At 46.8% G+C, this 15590-nt stretch overlaps 1 protein-coding gene across 1 annotated transcript; it reads right to left on the bottom strand.

Moving 5' to 3' along the window:
- Positions 1 to 13382: 13382 nt before the first annotated feature.
- On the bottom strand, positions 13383 to 15197 carry LOC134219615 (m7GpppN-mRNA hydrolase). Its single transcript, XM_062698400.1, has 3 exons — positions 15103 to 15197; positions 14593 to 14981; positions 13383 to 14528 (listed from the first exon to the last, which is right to left on the bottom strand). Exons 2-3 carry the CDS (start codon positions 14884 to 14886, stop codon positions 13509 to 13511), a joined length of 1314 nt encoding a protein of 437 aa, XP_062554384.1. The 5' UTR covers positions 14887 to 14981; positions 15103 to 15197; the 3' UTR covers positions 13383 to 13508.
- Between the last annotated feature and the right edge of the window lie 393 nt (positions 15198 to 15590).

Here is a 15590-nt window from a genome sequence, read left to right as displayed (position 1 = left end):
CAAGTAAAAATAAGAAGAAGACACACGACGGTGTTAACTTTGACAGATCCTTCAGCACAGCATAGGAAGATCATTTTAAAATGCTTATAATAAATTCTAGACAAAATGTAATTAAAATCTGATTGAAGTATGATACGGAAAAAGTTCCGAACTGTATGATAGGTACATTTTTGGAAAATATTCAAAAAAATTGAGATAAGCTTCCGAATATGTAATTCAGAACTTTTTCCGTATCGTACATCAATTAGATTTTAATTACAATTTGTCTAGAATTTATAATAAGCATTTTAAAATTATCTTCCTATGCTGTGCTGTGGGATCTGTCAAAGTTAACACCGTCGTGTGTCTTCTTCTTATTTTTACTTGGATTCGTCTATACACCGGGGCTCACCTGCCGGGGGAGAGAAGGACCAATGCGTCCGATATACCACCGCTATTTTTACTAACGACCACGCTAGCAATTCGGATAAACACCACTTTTCACTGAACAACGGTTTCGACGGTTTACAAATTCAATTTATTTCCACGTGTTCTCCATCACGCTTACTTTACGAATGAATGCCTAAAGTTCAATTTGAATTTCTTTAACCGCGTTGCCTAGCAACCTACTTAGATTCTATGATTGCTTTGATGTATTGCATTAAAATTTAAAATTTTTGTTATAGCGCTCAGTAGCCTAGCAACTTATTAATCTATGGTTGCTATGATTGGATTTTGTTCCCAACAGTACGATTTTCACGAAGTCCGTCCAGTTATTTGGTTTCGCCGACGATATTGATATCATGGCACGTAACTTTTAAAGGATGGAGGAAGCCTACATCAGACTGAAAAGCGAAGCTAAACGGATTGGACTAGTCATCAACACGTCGAAGACACATGATAGGAAGAGGCTCAAGAGAGGTCAATGTAAGCCACCCACCACGAGTTCCTATTGGTGGTGACGAAATCGAGGTGGTTGAAGAATTCGTGTACTTGGGCTCACTGGTGACCGCCGATAACAATACCAGCAGAGAAATTCGAAGACGCATAGTGGCTGGAAATCATACATACTTTGGACTCCGCAAGACGCTCCGATCGAATAGAGTTCACCGCCGTACCAAACTGACTATCTACAAAACGCTTATTAGACCGGTAGTTCTCTACGGACACGAGACCTGGACGATGCTCGCTGAGGACCAACGCGCACTGGGAGTTTTCGAAAGGAAAGTGTTGCGTACCATATATGGTGGGGTGCAGATGGCGGACGGTACGTGGAGGAGGCGAATGAACCACGAGTTGCATCAGCTGTTGGGAGAACTATCCATCGTTCACACCGCGAAAATCGGAAGACTGCGGTGGGTCGGGCACGTAGCCAGAATCTCGGACAGTAATCCGGTGAAAATAGTTCTCGACAATGACCCGACGGGAACAAGAATGCGAGGTGCACAGCGGACAAGGTGAATCGATCAGGTGGAGGACGATTTTCGGACCCTCCGCAGACTGCGTGGTTGGCGAAGTGCAGCCATGGACCGAGCTGAATGGAGAAGACTTTTATGTGCAGCACAGGCCACTCCGGCCTTAGTCTGGTGATAAATAAATAAAAATGCCAATATTGCACGAAAGCGTTTGTTTGAAATATTTCGAAACAATTTTTCAAAATCACTGTTGCATAGAGAAAACAACTGAGTTTTATTTTCTTTTGTTGACGCTATGGATGTTTTAGGATCATTTTAACTTAAATTAAGCCAATATTTTTTGCTGAGCTTTGTGGTTAAGCATCGGTATTTTTGGTCTAAAAATAAACTTGACAGTAATAGAACGAAAACAACTAAAATCACTACTGTAATGATTTCATATACTTGCCTGAATCAAGTTACTCCAATTAAATATGTTCCTATCAAGTTATTTTTATGGCGCGCGGAAAAGAATTTTACACTGATATCTCTCAAGTAAGTCCCAATCCCCATCGTTCCCAACATGTGAGGAAAGCAGACATCCTCATTCCAGTGTCTGAGCATTCACATTTATTCGTACGACTTACGCAGGCTGCAAAACGCACCTTTTTCCTGCAGCCCCGTGGACCATCATCTGTTCGAACGTAACCTTCGACAATCTTCCATAAAAAGCAGCAGCCGCGTCTATTGGGTCGCACATTTGCTGTCCATCGCCACAAGGACGAAGCCGGTTGCCGCCGAACTGATAAGCGAAAAATACTTAATTTGGAATCTGGAAGCTGTTTGGGTTTAACAGCGGACGCGCTCGAAAACCTGAAAGCTCATGTGCTCGCCGATAACACATGTATGCATCGTGTAATCTGCAACAAGTTTATGTACTTACTGCAACGAACCGGCGCGGCGAGGACGATGTGCGCTGGTCAGTGATTTTTTTTGCGCACCATGAGAGATTAACTGCTTTCAGCAGAGCTAAAGTGGCGCTAATCACAGTTATTCGCCCTTATGGAGTGAAAGGACGACAAGGGCTAATGAACGTAAACAAAAATCGCAGATGTTGAGTTGGCTTTCAGTTTTTGGTCAAGGCATCCAAGGTAAGCATTTCTCAGGAAAATTTGAAGTAAAGTGAAACATGTTATACGTCTACAATAGCCAATTCTAGAGTTTCGGCAAGAAGTCCATAAAAGGGCATCAAAGTATTAAAAACAATTTGTGTATGCCTTAATAATGTTATTAGCAATACTTCCAACTTGCAAATCATTTTATATTCATTAGTTGCATCTTAGTATCTAGCTTATCTTATATCCAAATATATCTAAGCGCTTGCGGTGCTGGAACCGATATTTGAATTGCAAAATCAATTTTTCGATTACGAGGCTCATATATATCTGTGATAATAGAAGCAAGTTATTTATTCACAAATCTAAAATATTTATATGATGCTTTCCCTTTTGCCTCTTTAAACCTATTTAAAAAGTTTCGCATGTACGTTCTTCTATTTTATGTCGGCCACATTGATTTTATGTGTAAAATACATCCATCACGAAGTATCGCGAAACAAACGATTTGACTTGCAGTGTCAGGAGACAAATTAATCCTACCACTCTGGTAAATGGTATAATCTGAAGATTCTCGAACATATTACAGCGATACGGTAATCGTATCGACTGAAACCATCAACAAACTTCAATCTTGGTTCGCGTGACGAATGAAGCCAACCTGAAACCATTATAATCATTTTGCCAGGCTGCTCGGGCTTTCGAGACTTAGTTCAAACGTGTGCATGCCAACAAATCCGCGCTTCGGATTGGATTCGTCTGTCGTGCTATCAATCGTTAATCCATCAATCTGATCTACGATGTAGAGATATAAACTTGGAAACGATGGTCGACATGGCTCTTAAATGTTGACTTCGGCCATCAGCATCGTAAGTGTTGCATAAATACTAAACTGTATACATATTTGCATTCATGTTTCTATTATAGTTTTTTACAGTTTTCGAGAGGGGTTTCCTCTTGAGTCAACGAGATTTAAAACTGGCAGGTGGTACATACGCCATATGCATCATAACTGCTCTACCATCGAATAGCCCGCTAATGGCAAAAACGGATAGCGTGCCGCAGTTTGGCTCCATGAGCTCTCTAAACCGAACTGAAAAGATTACTCTCTTGGCCATTACGATCCATGCCGCGCACGCCGCCGTTGTTGGTCTCTCTTTAGGGGTACGGTACATGCATGTGCTACGGATACGTCCTCAACTGGTAAGACAATGGCTTCCATTTCTTGTAGCCGTAGCCCAATTCACACGGATTTATTATTTTTTATTGCAGCCACTGTGAGCTGATCCATGGGGCGGCGTCCACGTCAACGGCTCACAGTGGCAGATTTATGAACATATAGAGGAATATTTAGGTTTTAACATTAAGATTTTAAAGAAAATCAAAATAGTAATCCGTGCAGTGGTTGTGTAATAGATAATTTTAAATTAGACCGATACAAATATTTAATTTATTTTTCTCCCCCTTCAGATTTATAAAAATATTGATGGGACGAAACAACATATTTTCGAAAGATTTTTATTTTTATTAGGTATTTTTGAGCATTATGCATCACTGTTCTTTATCTTGGCACGAAATATATCCTTGCAAGACCACCAATTTGATACCAAAAGAATTTTAAATAAAAATACGAACATCTATCTGCATAAACATCGACTCTGACCACTATCTGGTGATGGTGAAACTGCGCCCAAAACTATCCGTTATCAACAATGTTCGGTACCGACGACCGCCGCGGTACGACCTAGAGCGACTGAAGCAACCTGATGTCGCCACTGCATACGCGCAGCATCTCGAGGCAGCGTTGCCGGAAGAGGGTCAGCTCGATGGGGCCCCTCTTGAGGACTGCTGGAATACAGTCAAAGTAGCCATTAATGACGCAGCGGAGAACAACGTCGGGTATATGGGACGTAGTCGACGTAGTCCGCGCTGCAGCAAGGTACCCGACAGAACGAGGAACGTTATAGACGGAGGCGGAGACATCAGACCCGCCTTTTTCAGGAGAAGAAACGCCGCCTGGAAGAAGCGGATTGTGAGGAGATGGAACAGCTATGCCATTCTCAAGAGACACGCAAGTTCTATCAGAAGCTCAACGCATCCCGCAAAGGCTTCGTGCCGCGAATCGAAATGTGCAGGGATAAGGAGGGGAGCATCTGGACGGACGAACGTGTGGTAATCGAAAGGTGGAAGCAGCACTACGAGGAACATTTGAATGGCGCTGAGAGTACAGGCAGTGAAAGTCAAGGCAGCGGAGGAGATGACTACGCCAGTTCGGCGGACGATAGAAGCCAACCAGCCCCCACCTTGAGGGAAGTAAAGGATGACACCCAACAGCTAAAGACCAATAAAGCAGCTGGTAAGGATGGTATCGGAGCTGAGCTCATCAAGATGGGCCCGGAAAAGCTAGCCACTTGCCTGCACAAACTGATAGTCAGAATCTAGAAAACTGAACAGTTACCGGAGGAGTGGAAGGAAGGGGTTATTCGCCCCATCTACAAGAAAGGCGACAAGCTGGAGTGTGAGAATTTTCGAGCGATCACCATCCTTAATGTCGCCTACAAAATGATATCCCAGATCATCTTCCGACGTCTGTCACCATTAGTGAATGAGTTCGTGGGAAGTTATCAGAACTGTACACCCGCCTGAAACGTGAAGCAACAAAAGTTGGACTGGTGGTGAATGCGTCAAAGACAAAGTACATGCTTGTGAGCGGAACCGAGCGCAACAGGGCCCGCCTGGGAAGCAGTGTTACGATAGACGGGGATACCTTCGAGATGATCGAGGAATTCGTCTACCTCGGATCCTTGCTAACGGCTGATAACAATGTCAGTCGTGAAATACGAAGGCGCATCATCTGTGGAAGTCGGGCCTACTACGGGCTCCAGAAGAAACTACGGTCAAAAAAGATTCTCCACCGCACCAAATGTGTCATGTACAAGACGCTAATAAGACCGGTTGTCCTCTACGGACATGAAACATGGACATTGCTCTAGGAGGACTTGCAAGCACTCAGAGTATTCGAGAGACGGGTGCTTAGGACCATCTTTGGCGGTGTGCAAGAAGACGGTGTGTGGCGGCGAAGAATGAACCACGAGCTCGCCCAACTCTACGGCGAACCCAGTATCCAAAAGGTAAGAAGGAGGAAAGAAGCTAAAGCCGGAAGGGTACGATGGGCAGGACATGTTGCAAGAATGTCGGACAGCAACCCTGCAAAGATGGTGTTTGCTTGCGATCCGGCAGGTACGAGACGGCGTGGAGCGCAGCGAGCGAGATGGGCAGACCAGGTGCAGAACGACTTGGCGAGGGTGGGGCGTATCCGAGGATGGAGAGATGCGGCCTTGAACCGTGTATTGTGGCGTCAAATTGTTGATTCAGTGTTATCTGTTTAGATGTAGACTAAATAAATGAAACAGATTGGAACCATCGGCGAAGACCACTGCGACGAAAAGGGACTAGCGATTGGAAACCCGGTTCATGGAACTGCAAATCTCTCAACTTCATCGGGATCACACGCATACTCACTGATGTGCTCAAGGACTGTGGATTCGGCATCGTAGCGCTGCAGGTCGATGATCAAAGGCCGGTTCTTCAACTTTAGCATAATCCACGTCCATAGTCTACATTCAGGAAGTACTGATGATGATAAGGACGGGATTGCTATCAGTAGCTTGGTAATGCACTGGCAGTAGCTGAACGAAACTCGCTCGCTTTGCGGTCCAACCGAAACAAATCATATAGTCGTCATAACTTTGGCGGCTAACAAGGGGGCGGTTCATGAAACATCAGCTTCAGACGAAAATGTGTGCTGATTGTTGCCTTTCGCGTATACAATGTACACGTAAAGGCTATATAATCGCTCTAAAAACAAGCTTTCTATAGACGAATCTCAATTATCTCGACGAATTCAGGTGATGTCTGTGTGTGTATATGTGTGTATGTATGTGCGCTAACTTTTCAGCACTTATCGTTAACCGATTTGCATTCGACAGGGAATCCTGTCCCATTGTTTCTAAATCATACCAATTTCTGTTATCGAGGTCGTCGCTCCTGCTCGAGGAGAAGGTTACTTCTCGGCCCAAAAAGGCGAAAGGCGCCAGGCCGCAAGATGGTACCAACAAGCCTGTGCCATCGGCACAAGGGACCGAAAATCCCTGGCAGCTGGTCAGTAGGGCAAAGCGGAAGTCGAACGCATCTCGACCCACAAAGAAAGCTAAGGACAGAGGCGACGCCTTGGTGGTGAAAACTGCTAAGGCAAAGTACGCTGAAGTCCTTAAATCGATGCGAGCGGCCGAAAAGCTTTCGGCGTTGGGTCAAGACGTGCGAAGCGTCAGACGCACCAAGACCGGTGAATTGATCTTGGTTCTGAAACGCGGAGCGCATGTTAGTGGGACTGACTACAGGAAGCTGGCCCAAGAGGTCTTGGGTGACGACGCCGAGGTGCGGTCGTTGGGGGCGGAAGTGACCCTCCAGTGCAAGCAACTGGACGAGGTCACGAACGCGGACGACGTCGTCTTTGCCGTCAGAGCCCAGTGCGGTACAGAGGCCGACAAGACCTCTGTACGTCTAAGAGGCGGTCCCTGTGCCACCTAGGTAGCCTACCTTTAGGTTACCGTTTGCAGAAGCCAAAAAGGTAATGGAGTGAGGGAAATTAAAGATCGGCTGGTCAGTATACTCAGTGAGCAAACTCCAGTCTTCAGTGGACAGGTGCTATCGGTGCTTAAAGTTGGGACACAAGTCCTACAACTGTAAGGGCCCAGACTGTAGCAACCTGTGTCGTCGTTGTGGCACAAGGCGCAGGAATATGATAAGGCACCAAAGTGCTTCATTTGCACCAGCAAAAATTAATCCTGTAATCACGTTATGGGTGGATCTTCGTGTCCCATAGGAGAGAAAAATAAGACTAAGGCGTGCAAGTAACACAGCTGAATCTTAACCACTGTGCTACTGCCCAGCAGCTGATGTGGCGGTCGGTCTCGGAGTCGAGGACCGATGTCGCCCTCCTGTCCGACCCGTACAACGTCCCTGTCGATAACGATAGCCAATATCAATGGTGTGTTCTATTGTAGCTGCTATGCCCCACCAAGGTGGCCATTAGAACAGTTCAACCAGATGATCGATAGGCTATCGTCTGACCTAGTAAGCCGGTCGTCATAGCAGGAGATTTTAACGCTTGGACTTGGACTGGAGGGTGGACGAGGATTACACCTATATTGATCATCTGGCAATGCGCTTTAAGATCAACTATGGCGTGCAACATCCGAGGTCCGGGGATACCTGTTAGATTCGTGGGTGGAGAACCAATCACTTCGACAGCGAAGTTTAGAAGCCAACACTGTACTGCTGTAATCTGAAAAAGTGACGTATACGCCATTTTCCAAAAATGGTGTTAACGAGTACTACAAATGGAAAACATTTTATTTATTTATCATCAGACTAAGGCCGGAGTGGCCTGTGCTGCACATGAAAGACTTCTCCATTCAGCTCGGTTCATGGCTGCACTTCGCCAACCACGCAGTCTGCGGAGGGTCCGCAAGTCGTCCTCCACCTGATCGATCCACCTTGCCCGCTGTGCACCTCGCCTTCTTGTTCCCGTCGGATCGTTGTCGAGAACCATTTTTCACCGGATTACTGTCCGACATTCTGGCTACGTGCCCGGCCCACCGCAGTCTTCCGATTTTCGCGGTGTGAACGATGGATGGTTCTCCCAACAGCTGATGCAACTCGTGGTTCATTCGCCTCCTCCACGTACCGTCCGCCATCTGCAACCCACCATAGATGGTACGCAACACTTTCCTTTCGAAAACTCCCAGTGCGCGTTGGTCCTCCACGAGCATCGTCCAGGTCTCGTGTCCGTAGAGAACTACCGGTCTTATAAGCGTTTTGTAGATAGTCAGTTTGGTACGGCGGCGAACTCCATTCGATCGAAGCGTCTTGCGGAGTCCAAAGTACGTACGATTTCCAGCCACTATGCGTCTCCGAATTTCTCTGCTGGTATCGTTATCGGCGGTCACCAGTGAGCCCAAGTACACGAATTCTTCAACCACCTCGATTTCGTTACCACCGATAGAAACTCGTGATGGGTGGCTCACATTGACCTCTCTTGAGCCTCTTCCTATCATGTACTTCGTCTTCGACGTGTTGATGACTAGTCCAATCCGTTTAGCTTCGCTTTTCAGTCTGATGTAGGCTTCCTCCATCCTCTCAAAGTTACGTGCCATGATATCAATGTCGTCGGCGAAACCAAATAACTGGACGGACTTCATGAAAACCGTACCACTCGTGTCGATCCCTGCCCTTCGTACTACTCCTCCAAAGCGATGTTGAATAGCAGACACGAAAGACCATCACCTTGCCGTAACCCTCTACGGGTTTCGAAGGGACTCGAGAATGCCCTGAAACTCGAACTACGCACATCACCCGATCCATCGTCGTCTTGATCAACCGTATCAGTTTATCCGGAAATCCGTTTTCGTGCATTAGCTGCCATAGCTGGTCCCGATCGATTGTATCATATGCGGCTTTGAAGTCGATAAATAGATGATGTGTGGGCACGTTGTATTCGCGGCATTTCTGCAATACCTGACGTATGGCGAACACCTGGTCTGTGGTAGAGCGTTCACCCATAAATCCCGCCTGGTACTGCCCCACGAACTCTCTTGCAATTGGTGTTAGTCGACGGCATACAATTTGAGAGAGTACCTTGTAGGCGGCGTTCAGCAATGTGATTGCGCGGTAGTTGCTACAATCCAGCTTATCGCCTTTTTTGTAGATGGGACACACGACACCTTCCATCCACTCCTGCGGCAGAACCTCATCCTCCCAAACCTTGGTAATCACCCAATGCAGCGCTCTAGCCAGTGCCTCACCACCGTGTTTAAACAGCTCTAATGGTAGTTGGTCCAGGGGCTTTGTTGTTTTTCAGCCGGCTGATCTCCTCCTGGATTTCCTGAAGATTCGGAGCCGGAAGTCGCATGTCCTGCGCGCGTGCTCCTAGGTTCATTACCATACCGCCATCGTTGTCTGCCATATCGCCATTCAGGTGCTCTTCGTAGTGCTGCCGCCACCTTTGGATCACCTCACGCTCGTTCGTAAGAAGGTTCCCGTTTATGTCCTTACACATATCGGGCTGTGGCACGTGGCCCTCACGTGAACGGTTCAACTTCTCATAGAACTTTCGTGCGTTATTAGCGCGGTACAGTCCCTCCGTCTCTTCACGGTCTCGAACTTTCCTGCTGGCGCTTTTTCCTCCGGAAAATCGAGTTTTGTCTGTTCCGCGCCCGTTTGTATCGTGCCTCGTTCGCCCTCGTGCGGTGTTGCAGCAATCTCGCCCATGCTGCATTCTTCTCCTCAACTAACTGCTCACATTCGCCGTCATACCAGTCGTTTCTCTGATCCGGAGCCACCGTGCCTAGTGCAGCGGTTGCGGTGCTTCAATGGCGGATCGAATATCTCTCCAGCCATCTTCAAGAGATGCTGCGCCTAGCTGCTCTTCCGTTGGGAGTGCCACTTCCAGCTGCTGCGCGTAGTCTTGGGCTAGTCTACCGTCTTGTAGCCGCCCAATGTTAAGCCGCGGCGGACGACTCCGACGCGTGTTGATCACCGTCGAGAGTTTTGAGCGCAGACATACTGCGACGAGGTAGTGGTCGGATTCAATATTCGCACTGCGGTAAGTGCGTACGTTCGTGATGTCGGAGAAGAATTTGCCGTCGATTAGAACGTGGTCGATTTGGTTTTCCGTTACTTGATTAGGTGATTTCCATGTGGCCTTGTGGATATTCTTACGGGGAAGAAAGTGCTTCGGACTACCATTCCGCGGGAGGCTGCAAAGTTTATGCATCGTTGGCCGTTGTCGTTCGATACGGTATGCAGACTATCCGGTCCGATGACCGGTCTATACATTTCCTCCCTTCCTACCTGAGCGTTCATGTCACCGATGACGATTTTGACGTCCCGCAGTGGGCATCCATCGTATGTCTGCTCCAGCTGCGCATAGAACGCTTCTTTCTCGTCGTCGTTGATGATGCTATAGTTGAAGAAACGGCCTTTTATCCTCAGCTTGCACATCCTTGCGTTGATTGGCTGCCACTCAATCACGCGTTGGCGCATCTTTCCCAGCACTATGAAGCCGGTTCCCAGCTCGTTGGTGGAGCCACAGCTTTGGTAGAAGGTAGCCGCTCGATGCCCGCTTTTCCACACTTTCTGTCCTGTCCAGCAGATTTCCTGCAGCGCTACGACATCGAAGTTGCGAGGATGTAATTCATCGTAGATTATCCTATCGCAACCTGCGAAGCCTAGCGACTTGCAGTTCCATGTTCCAAGCTTCTAATCGTAATTGTATCGAGTCGTATTATCTTCTATGTCGTTCGTTAGTTGTTTTTTAAAGGCGGCTTATTGGGCCTGCGCAAACCTCCTGTCTCGTCGGAGGGCCGTCGTGTCAGGGCTGTTTAGCGTCCCACCTAACACCAGGACTTGGGCTTGTGCGCTTTGAGCGGCACACGGTCGCTTTGGCGGAGCCTACTTGCGGATACATGCAGCTTTTTATAGAGGTTTAACAGGGCCCACTGTCAAACCCCACCACGTCCTAGGCAGGCGCCACAACTCGCAGATGGCCTGGGGAGGGATCGTCAAGCCCTTGGACATAGTCCCTGCTGCCCTGAAATGGAAAACATGCATGTTGTAAAATGGCTGTTACGTCACTTTTCCAGATTACGGCAGTGTAGACCATGCCGAGGAAAGCTCTGCCATGAAATGGCAGACGCCTGGTATACTGGTGGAGTCCTCAGATTGCGGCTCTCCTATCAACCTGCCTCAAGGCTAGACATAGGATGCAACGTGCCCGCACCGAAGATGAAAGAGCGGACCGCCATGAAGTGTTTCGAGCTGCGAAACTGGCCTTTAACAAGGCCATCAAGAGGCCATCGACAACCTATGCGAAGGAGCCAACGGGAATCCGTGGGGTGACGCCTACAAGATAGTGATGGCCAAGCCAAAGGGAGCTCTTCACCCCCCGAACGGTCTCCGGATAGGTTGGCGAGGATTATCGAGGTACTCTTCCCGTCCCAAACCACAAGTCCCTGGCCTCCTGCACCGCAAGGCATTATTGGTGCGGCCGAACAAAGCTCCAGGGCCTGATGGAGTTCCGAAAAGCGCTCTCAAGGCAGCAACTCGAACATGTTCAGGCTAGCTTTGTAGAGATGCCTAGATGAGTGTAGATTCCCCGAAAGATGGAAAAGACAGAAACTGGTGTTGTTGCCGAAGGCCGGGAAGCCGCCAGGCGACCCATCGGCACATAGATCAATCTGTCTTATAGACACGACGGGCAAGTTGCTAGAGAGGATCATCCTCAACAGGCTGACCCCGGACATAGAGAGTACGAACGGCATGTCAAACAATAAGTTCGGTTTTCGCAAGGGTATGTTCACGTTGGACGCTATTAACTCGGTGGTAAAGACCGCTGAGATAGCGATCCAACAAAAAAGGCGAGTTATTCGATACTGTGCGTTAGTGACACTTCATGTGAAGAACGCGTTCAACAGTGCAAGCTGTGATGCCATCGCGCTCTCGTTACACCGGCTCAGCCTGCCGTTGGGGTTACGTATTTTGGAAAGCTATTTCCAGAGCCGTGTACTATTATGCCGGTCAGTGAAGCTTTCCTATTACCGCAGGAGCTCCGCAATGTTCAATAGTGAGCCCGGTATTATGGAACTTTATATATGACGGGGTTCTGAAGCTAAAGTTCCTTCCTGGTGTTAATATCGTCGGCTTCGCCGATGACGTAACCTTGGAGATCTACGGAGAGTCGATTCCCGAGGTAGAACTGACCGCAGCACACGCGATCAGCACTGTGGAGGATTGAATGAGCGCTAGATGCCTGGAGCTCGCTCAACATAAGACGAAGGTGGTTATCGTCAACAACCGCAGGTCGGTTCAACATGCAGTGATTCACGTGGGTGAAATCGCGATCGCATCAAAGCGTACCTTTGAAGCTTCTTGAGGTTGTAATAGACGACCAGCTGACCTTCGCCAGCCATATCGACTATGCGTGCAAGCGGGCTTCGACTGATGTTGCGGCATTATCGAGGATGATGTCCAACAATTCCAAGGTGTATGCCAATAGATGTAGGCTACGGTCAGGCGTTGCCGTATCTATTCTTAAGTACGGTGGCCCGTCCTGGGCGAGAGATCTGGGTGTAACCCGTTACTTGCGGAAGCTGGAGAGCACGTACCGCTTGATGTGTCCCATAGTGGTATGTGCCTACCGCACGATATCGCACGACGCAGACTGCGAGATTGCGAGCATGAAAAAAAAAGAGGACTCCAGAGACTCATATGGTATGTCAGTGGTGAGCATCCAAGTAAGACTCATATGGTGCGTCAGAAAGAGTGTCAGGGTGTGTCAGAGGGTATGTTAGAGAGAGCACCCAAGTAAGCCTCATACGGGATGAGTGCCTGTGTGAACGTGAATGAGCGAGTACATTAAGTACTGCCTATCCCCCAAAAGTAATGCTGAGAGGCAGTTCCTGGGGGAACCAGGGTATTAGTAGAGAGGGTAACTCAAGTAATCTTCCGTTGCTTGGGTGGGTTTAGTGAGTCCGGCGTTCCGTCAACCCCACTCCCTGAGTGATAACTTCAGGTGTCTGTTTGCAGATTTGCCTTCATCCCTCTATTAAAAAAAAGAAAACAAGTCGGTATCGTATCAAGAACGTCATTGCTTCGGTCCATATTCTCTTGTTGATTATTCGTTGCTTGTTCTTTTAAAAGCTGGCTTGCAGGGCCTTTTTATTTTATTCTTACACAGGTACGCGAAGTACCAACGGCACGCATTATACAGCATTTGCCGTGTCAACTATTATAGAAGGATATATCTTTCGAATAACAAAAAAATGGCTTGAAATGTCCAGAGATCAAAGAATGGTCATATCGTTAATGTAATTATAAAATAAACAAATACAATGCCGTACAATAACTGATCGCATCCTAGTATCTTAGACTAGATCACAACATACTTGATATACACAAGTTACATAAATTTACTGTAGTCAAACTTAAAATTAGCCCAAGCTTGGCATACGTCAAACATTGCCAAAGGATCGCCACTATCTACAGCTTTCGCCTGATCCTCCGCTACTGAATCAAACAGCTTACGTTTCGTCTGCACTCGGCCTCCAGATGACGATTGAACTGAAATCATACTATCATTGTGCGGATTGGATTGCTTCTTGGCAAACTTTTTCCCGGATGCAGAATTGGTTTCTGGCTGTTGGTTAATTTGTTCACTGGCAGTCATCTTTGTTGGATATTTGTTCGACTGCTCCACAGGGACCAGAGCCTGAGATCCATTCGACTTCGATCGCTGTTGTTCGATGTCGCCCATCGATTTGTGTCGCTGACGCTGGCGGTTGTTTCCCGATTGATGGCCCGTATTTCCGGTCTTACTGTCAAAGAATTTGTTGTTCTGTTTACCGGCTGAACCGAACACAGGGGAACAACCGGCTGCCAGCAAAGACCCCTTTGGTTTCGCTTTTTGAACTTTCTCCAACCACTTCTTTAGCCGCTTCACGAAAGGCAGTATCATGAAAAATGAATTTCCATTCATGCTCAAATTATCTTTAACGAAATTGTCATTTTTGGTGACCGGCAGTAGATCGATGGGGAACCATTCGCAGCATTTTATTTCATTTCGTGTTCGCGGAGCGAATACCGTTGAAATAGGAACACCTCGGATCAGATACAGTTTCGTGTACTGATAGTTAATGACCAATTCGATGAATTCCGTTGGAACTAGTTGGTTCTTGATGTCGTATCCGGTTTCTTCATATACCTCGCGGATGGCGCAGTGAATCGGTTCTTCGTTTTCGTTAATTTTCCCCTTCGGGAATCCCCAGGAAGACTTGGCCCAGAACGACTGTACCAGAAGGACATGTTTGAGGTCCTCGGAGAGCATTATCGCACCGTAGGTGGGTACCGATAATTTGTATTGCTTCCAGTCTTCGAGAATAGTTTCCACATAACTGAGATGCGGTTGCAAAAACGGAATGTGCTGTAATAAGTAAAGATTTAGTGAAAAATTACAAGTAAAAATCCTAATGCATCATGGGTACTACCTGGAACAGCTGGAAAGCAAATTGCTTGATTCCACACTTCTGCTTCTGGGCGACACAGTAGAAGTCCAAATAGAACCAGTGAGCTAATTCAATCTGGAAGCAGACTCGAATCAGATTCTGTCGTTCGTTCTCCGGAACATTGATGATGAATCGGCTGCCCAGATCGTCCAAAATGTCGCGGCTGATTATGATTGTTGGTTGTTGTTGCGGCTGCTGTAGTTGCGGTTGGGCAGATTTAGCTTTGCTAGCACTAGCGTTCGAGGGCACAACAGTTGCCGGGCTATTTGAAGCCATATTACTCGATTTTATGTTTTTGATTTCTATAGTTTGCTTCCTGATGTTCCTGATAAACTTTTAACGCGGAACCATCACACAATTTCATCAACAAACTAAAAACAGTGGAAGCAAGTGAATAGTATTATAATGCCGTAACCTATAATAACCGTATGCGAGTTTATAATATTTGTATTTCTAATCAGTTAATTTAAAAAAAAAATCATTACACATTACTTCAGTCTTTAGCCATTATATAACTGCATCATTGTTGTTAAACTACCATTTTTGTGCTCAATATACATAAAAATCAAGTAAACAAGTATAAATAGAACAACTTACGTCCCAATAATAATATACGATAGTTTCTGAGGTTTCTGACATAAACGAGGGAGCAGACAGAGCGATAAAGTCGAGACTTGACTAGTACTTCACAACACCGACATGGTCCAATGCACCGAGTTCATCATTGACGTTTGAGACGGGCGCTGTTTACTAAGAATGAATACTTTTTCATTCATCGAGTTCATGCAAGTGTTCATTTTTAGTAAACAGCGCCCGTCTCAAACGTCATTGTGTTCATTCGGTGCATTGGACCATATGCACTATACACTGCCAAAAAAATATCTATATAATACTAAAGACACACTGGTGGTACAAGGACCGTGGTATACCACGGTTATGTACCCTAGTACATATTGTACCATGGTTTTCCACGTTGTACC

The sequence above is a fragment of the Armigeres subalbatus genome, chromosome 3 (assembly GCF_024139115.2).
Source record: "Armigeres subalbatus isolate Guangzhou_Male chromosome 3, GZ_Asu_2, whole genome shotgun sequence".
Classification (NCBI taxonomy): Eukaryota; Metazoa; Arthropoda; class Insecta; order Diptera; family Culicidae; genus Armigeres; species Armigeres subalbatus.
The sequence above is the reverse complement of the archived record's forward strand: the minus strand, read 5'-3'. Positions and strand labels throughout refer to the sequence as shown.